A 7,315-nucleotide genomic window follows, 5' to 3' on the forward strand; every position below is an offset into this window, starting at 1 on the left:
TAATGATATTATTGTAAGGGATAGTGTATATGTGTAAATATTGAATTCAAAATCAGGAACTTAGAATGCTTCTGAAAGTATATAATACCATTTGTGCAAATTACCAAAGCATGGAAGATGATAAAAACAAAAAAATCGAATAACAAAGAATGCATTTAGCACAAAAAGATATGGGAAGAATGATAAATAGATTTGCAGACACTGACAATGATTTTGTCATATAAAAATGGAGGCGAACATCGATAATATCCAAATCATGATCGAACGTAAGCGCATGCCTAGTCATTGTTATAGAGACTTCGTAGGAAAGCTATAAGAGGAAATAGACAAGGACACCAAACATAGATCATCAAATTAGATCCAACACAACCAATTAAAGATATAGATAAACAAACATTGATTAGGTTAGACCCTCGACCTATTAGGAAAATAAGTATCAAGATGGGGTGTGAACAACAGTAAAGAGAAAAACATGACAATCATACAATGTGAAGACATTGTATGGAGGTTGAATTAAATAATAATGACAATAAATAAATAATATACAATACTCAAATAGATGTATTCTTTGATTGTATACAGTCAGAGTCGGCAATCTAATCGTATTGAGTAAGAGATACCATAGACCAACATCAGAAAGAAACATGTAGTAAGAATGGTGCCCATTCTATGTACATAAATAAATAAATGAATAGTGAACATAACAATATACAAATATAAAAGAACCAAGGTTGTAGCCAAGGATGAGTACATAATCAACAAGGAAGAAGATTCTTAAATATTATGAACCCTTGATTCGATCGAAACATACATTTGATCACAAGGGAAGTAAACATGGAGGATCATTCTTTCAAGTACAACTAAGTTTTGGAAATGGAAAACATCAAGCCCAAAGTCTATTCTTTTTCCTATTGACATTAATAAGAATCAATCAAAGTGAGAGTAGAATACGATAACTCTACTAATCAATTTGACTCTCCCATATATTTATAAGGAAGCGTATATGTTAGATGGAGCACACTAAAGACCCACATTTTTCCATAAATAGAAGAGAAAACAAAGTTGAGTGGGGAAAGAACTTACAAATAGAAGCCATAATAGAGCAATGGGTGGAAGAATCCACATGCGGTCATTACAATGGTCAATACCCACTCACACTTTGTCTACCAACATCTAAAATGCAATGTAAATTGGAGGAAGAATCATTGGGATAAGTTATTTGATTGAAATTATACTCCACACATACGCCTTTGATGTGACCACGAAAAATTAGAAATGGGGTTTGTGTCTAAATTCACATTCAAAGGATTGTCAAAGGAAATTACAAAGGAGTCTTGATGATTGTTACAATATACTATATAATTAAAGACTAGTATTGTTGGTGGAGAGGTGTCACTACTCAGTATGGATCAATGCAACACCCGACACAAACATTATGAGAGCCTTAATTGTGTTGCTAACAGAGATGATTAGCAACATTATGATGACATTCTACTGAGCCTTAGAATCTAAATGACATAAAGAGGGACTAGTAAAGGGAAAGACCTAGCCATGCACATGTGAATCCTTGTCTCGTATTTTATCAAAAGGATAAGGAAAAAAAGGAGAGTCAAGATAATAGGGCTTTCCCGATGAGAGGGAGTAGACTGAGAAGGAATTTATATTCTAAACTCAAATAATAAGAAATGTTTTCCATGTTAGAAGGAGAAACTAGAGAATACGATTTAGTTAACTTCCAAGGATTTTAATCATATTAATTTAGAGGAAGTGGATTGTATTGAGATAGTCTCTCTAGTGAACAATTTTCTTCCAAAGAGGAGGATATATGAGTGGGACTTTTTACATTGTTGGGGGGAATAATAGTCAATGTTCCACTCCCACTTGAACCAACTTTAGAAAGGAGATGTTTCATTCTCAAAAGTCTATGGACCCTCACATGCAAATAATTAATCTTATCTTTTACATTTATCTACTCATTGTAGTCTTCCATAATTGTAATTCTAGACATACTATAAGAGTTATTTTCTTTGATCTTTTTCTTTATGTCTTATAATGTTCTTGCAGAAAAAGAAGGTTGGTACTTTACACATGCTACCAAATATTGAGTAGACACAATCTTATGATAGTAGCTTTAAAGAGGTTGTGATCTATAATACATTAGTCATCTAATGATCAGGTTGGCTAAAGCAACACAAGAGCTTATAAGATTAATATTCAGAGGGAGTCTAGAAATACATGTGTGTGACTACATGATTTGGATGGACCTATTCCCTGGGGGAAGAGAGCCTCTAAGGGAGTAACTATTGGACTTGACTTCCCAAGATCTTTGTTCAGAGGGAGAATTTTGAGGTGCAATCCTTTGTGAATTACATCTTCTCTATGAGGGAGAAGTTATAACTGAAATTCCTTGTAATGCATTCTTCTCCACAAGAGAGAAGCTGAGATTAAAGCCCCCATTCCACCTTCTAACTTGGTTCATGGTGGTTACTATTTTGCACACATCGATTATGTCACGAAAGGTGACGATCTTTCATTGATGTATTTTCAGAGGATTGTTATTGTAAGGTGATGATCTTATCAATAGGTTGATCCGTTATCATGACATACTACATTAAGTTGTTGTCTTGGAGTGTCGGTAGTCATGACAACGAGCATATCATGATTATACTTCATTTCTTGTCCCAAAGTGCCGAAGATCATGATACTTGTCATGATAGAGACCACAACATTGTGATTTCTTATTATGTGATAAACTACATTGATTTGTTGTCCTAGAGTGCCAAAAATCAAATAAATCATATCCTACTAGGATATAACATATTCTTTTGGTAGGCATCAAGGATTTTTTTTAATACTAGTGAACATATCAAAATAATACAAGTATGATTAATATCATATGATTGATATTTCTTGTTGAATCATACTTCAAATTATATTGAGAGATAACATCTAAGTTGACAGATATACGTCGATATCCTTAAATATGTCATTCCAAGAATATCATACTGAGATGATATCTCTTCATATACTTGAGAGCATAATGTGTTCTTTAGCAATCCTCTCTAGATAAGAGGGAGTGTTAAATTTTTAGCTTTAGTCGAATTGATTCAATCGTGAGATACATGGTTGATGGTAAATCATCATTTAGACAAATATATATATATATATATATATATATATATATATATATATATATATATATATATATATATATATATATATATATATATATATATATATATATATATATATATATATAGTTATTTATATTATTATTATCTAATGACGATTAACCGACAAGACATGTCTCTTCCTCTCGTATTTATAATTCTTAAAAAATATGCATTTAGAACACACCAATAACAATGACAATGGTATTACATTTGTAGAAAATGATCTTTAAACATCAACATCTCTCTCTCTTTGTCTAGATTTCTACATGCTAGTCTCTCTCTACCTATATGTATCCCTCCCTCCTTCTCGCTACCTACATGTCTCCTCCTCTCATATTTATAATTCTTAAAAAAAATGCATTTGGAACACACCAATAACAATGACAGTGTTATTACATTTGTAGAAAATGATCTTTAAACATCAACATCTCTCTATTTGTCTAGATTTCTACATACTAGTCTCTCTCTACCTATACGTATCCCTCCCTCCCTCTCATATTTATAATTCTTAGAAAACATGCATTTGAAATACACCAATAACAATGACAATGTTATTACATTTGTAGAAAATGATCTTTAAACATCAACATCTCTCTCTGTCTAGATTTCTACATACCAGTCTCTCTCTACCTATATGTATCCCTCCCTCCCTCTCCCTCTACGTACTTTTGTCTCACATTCTCCCTCAAACTCTTATTGCTACCTTGCCTCCCCTTCTCTTTGCATAACCCCTCCTCACTCTCACCTCTCCCCCTCTCTAAATACCTTTCTTTCAACTCTCTTTTTATCTATACCGATGCTATTTCTCTCCATATCATCTCTCCCTCTCTCCTTCCTCCTTCTCCATCTCTCGACACACCTCTCAATCCCACCTTTTAGTCCATCTCACCTTTCACTCTATCTATCTCTCCTTCCCTATCTACTCATCTTTATCTTCCATCTTGCTCCCTCCCCTCCCCTCCCTCCCCCTTTAACCCCACCTCCCCCCTCCTCTCTTTCTAGAGGAGGTGTAATAAGTATAGGATGGATATAAAGGTTGAGGGCTAAAAATTTGAGGTTGATCGTATAAAGGAAGGGAAACTTAATGCAAACACATGAAGGATGAGAACATGTGTTTGATTCTTGAGATTCCATGTGACACATATAATGTGATTTCAAGAATCTAAATGAATATTGCAACAACATATAACCTAACATATGACCCATAACCAAATGTTCAACATCCTATGCCACATAAATGCAAAACACACATATATGCCAATATACCAATTAGTCCAACATATGACTAGTTCCTAAGTTTGTTTCAGTTGCTTATAATTCATGTAGATACTTCCACATAATGCATATAACGCATTTTCAAAATCTACACAACTCTTGCTCAACCTATTAGCCCAACACAATCTTTACAATCAAATGTATAATATGTCGCTGTTCAAAGCACAATACAAACACATATATGTTAATATAACAACTAAAAATAGTTTAAATTTCCTTTCTTTTCAAACATTGACTCGAAATCATATTAATGAACACAATAGATAGCACAAACACCTACATATTAACCATATGATAACTCTAATAGACATATAAACAAACCCATAAACTCTAACTAGCCCTTTAACTTTGACATCATTTTATGCTACAAATAACTTTACATCCAACCAAAAGAGCAAACATTCATCATAAGAAGATCTAGAGGTCTTTAAAAAGAGAAAAAGAAGGAAAATCAGATCATGCATGGCAAAGATATTCATCTCGCAAGATGAATGGAAAACACAAGATAACACAAAAAATAAAAATATAAAAACAGTTTCCTATCGTCAATAAAAAAGAGAACGAAATAAAACACCGCCGGCCGTTGATAAGCCGCAATCTAACGGCTCCAAGATAACAACTCTAGATATACTCAATCCGTGGCAAAACGTAAAGAAAAACATACACCGTCGGATCAACACCATCGATTAAATCCCAGCCGTCGATCCGGAGCAAATGGGCCCCGCAATCTCCACGCCTGGTGACTACTTAGTCTTCATTTCCTCATCTCTACTGCACACAACGAATCATAGCAATTTCTTCAATTTAGGGCCGAAGTATATTCATTGTGTTCATATCCTATATAGCGGCGCATACTCACTGTGTATGTCCCATATTTGAATATTTTCGCGCATAGTTTGTCATCGTGTCAGGCGTCCAAGGTTCGAGTCTCTCTGCTTGCGAAGGAAAACGAAGTTTCGGCAATGGCTACTCCTCCAACTAAGGTCGCCAAGAAGGCTAAGGCTCCCAAGGCCGCTAAAGCTCCCCCGGCACATCCTTCCTATATACAGGTAAGAATAAATCTTCATTATTTTGTGTTATTTAGGTTTTATAGGTATGCAAATCGTTACCTAGGGTTTCAGTATGCTTCCAGATGTATATTTTTCAGAGCATTGAGCTAAAATAGAGCCGATTTGTGTCTGTTCTCAGATGATTACAGAGGCAATTATTACGCTGAAGGAGCGGACGGGCTCGAGCCAGCCCGCCATTGCTAAGTTCATCGGCGAGAAATACAAGAAAGATCTCCCTGCGAACTATAACAAGATTTTGCTGGTACAGCTACGGAAGTTCACCAAATCCGGCAAGCTCGTTCAGCTGAAGCGGTCCTACAAATTGTCCGGAGATTTGAAGTCCGCAGCTGTGAAAGCGGCTAAGAAGCCTGCTGCGCCCAAGCCGAAGAAGGCAGAGGGAGAGAAGAAGAAGCCGGCCAAGGCAGCAGCCAAGCCCAAGGTTAAGGCCGCAGCACCGGCAAAGGCTCCTGCCAAGCCGAAGGCAAAGGCTCCTGCTAAGCCTGCAGCTAAAGCTGCGGTAAAGCCTAAGCCTAAGCCTGCTGCAAAGAAGGTTGTGGCGAAGAAACCCGCCGCCAAGCCTGCTGCTAAAAAAGCATCTGCTAAGAAGGCTGTGAAACCTGCTCCAAAGGTCCCAAAAGTGGAGAAGCCTACTCCCGCTGCCCCTACTCCAAAGAAGCCTGCTGCAACCCCCGCTAAGAAGGCCGCCACGCCGAAGAAGGCGAAGACTCCTGCAAAGAAGGTTGCTACTCCAAAGAAGGCCGCTACTCCGAAGAAGGCCGCCACTCCAAAGAAATCTGCAACCCCCGCCCGAAAGACTCCTGCAAGAGGCCGGCCTGCCAAGAAGGCGAAGAAGTGAGAAGGAAAAACAATGTTTTTTTCTTCCTCACACATTTAATGGTGTTTGTGAACACCACCATTTACTCAGAAATTCGTTACATTGACCCTTGATAGGTTTTAGGGCTGGATTGTCACAGTTGTTTGCTGACATGTTCCTTACTCTGTAATTCCATGGAATCTCGATTTGTATTTCGAAGTGGCCGTTAGGGCAGTCCACCCTCGAACGCCATGATTGACTCTAAAAAGAATTTGTATTTGTAGTGTATTTCATGAATTAATTCGCTGTTTATCTCAACTGGTCCTGGCTCATTTGTGGGGGATGAATATTAAGTTTTGATTCGCAGATTGTTTCATCTTTTTGGTGGTTCTGTTATTTGATACCTAAATTTATGTATTTACTCTTTCTAGATTCAAACAGAGCTTGAATTCAGCACGAACTGCGGAAACTTAATCTCTATGAGTTATTAAATTTATGTTTTCTACATTCAATCATGAATTTGTGAGTGGCGGGGTTCAAACATTTTCTTGGATTCAAATCTTTGCTTCTAGTATGGATTTTGAAATCGTTCATTGAGCCTAATTAAATTTGACATTAGTAGGGAAATTTGATGTGTGGACTTTTTGGTCTCCAAGGATTTTTATACCGTGGAATTGGCCTTTTTTCACGCTTTTGTAAATGAAGGTTCCATTGGTAGTTGGTACTGCGCGGGCGGACATTTTTAGAAGTCGATGCAATGATTTTCCCAGCGGTACTGGCAAATACTTTTTTTATCATAAGCACTGAAAAGACTTTGAAGTTACTCATTCTTGATTATTTGTTACCAGATGTTGAAAATCCATCTAGTTGCAGATGGAGTGAGAATTTACTTCTGGGAAGATACATTCAATTCCCATGAAATTTAGTTGTGTGCAGCACGTGAAACTCGAACACAGAACCTCTGTGGGGTCGGTGGAGCATTTTTAATAGTATTCTATACTTGC

At 36.7% G+C, this 7,315-nt stretch overlaps 1 protein-coding gene across 1 annotated transcript; it reads left to right on the forward strand.

The window, feature by feature from the left end:
• Positions 1-5,223: 5,223 nt before the first annotated feature.
• Positions 5,224-6,629, forward strand: LOC149535343 (uncharacterized). The gene is made up of 2 exons (XM_089804657.1): positions 5,224-5,497; positions 5,637-6,629. The coding sequence occupies exons 1-2, from the start codon at positions 5,411-5,413 to the stop codon at positions 6,351-6,353; spliced, it is 804 nt and encodes a 267-aa protein (XP_089660783.1). The 5' UTR covers positions 5,224-5,410; the 3' UTR covers positions 6,354-6,629.
• Positions 6,630-7,315: the final 686 nt, after the last annotated feature.

Source organism: Cupressus sempervirens, chromosome 10 (genome assembly GCF_028749045.1).
Source record: "Cupressus sempervirens isolate cs-2001-9-10 chromosome 10, ASM2874904v1, whole genome shotgun sequence".
NCBI classification, from domain to species: domain Eukaryota; kingdom Viridiplantae; phylum Streptophyta; class Pinopsida; order Cupressales; family Cupressaceae; genus Cupressus; species Cupressus sempervirens.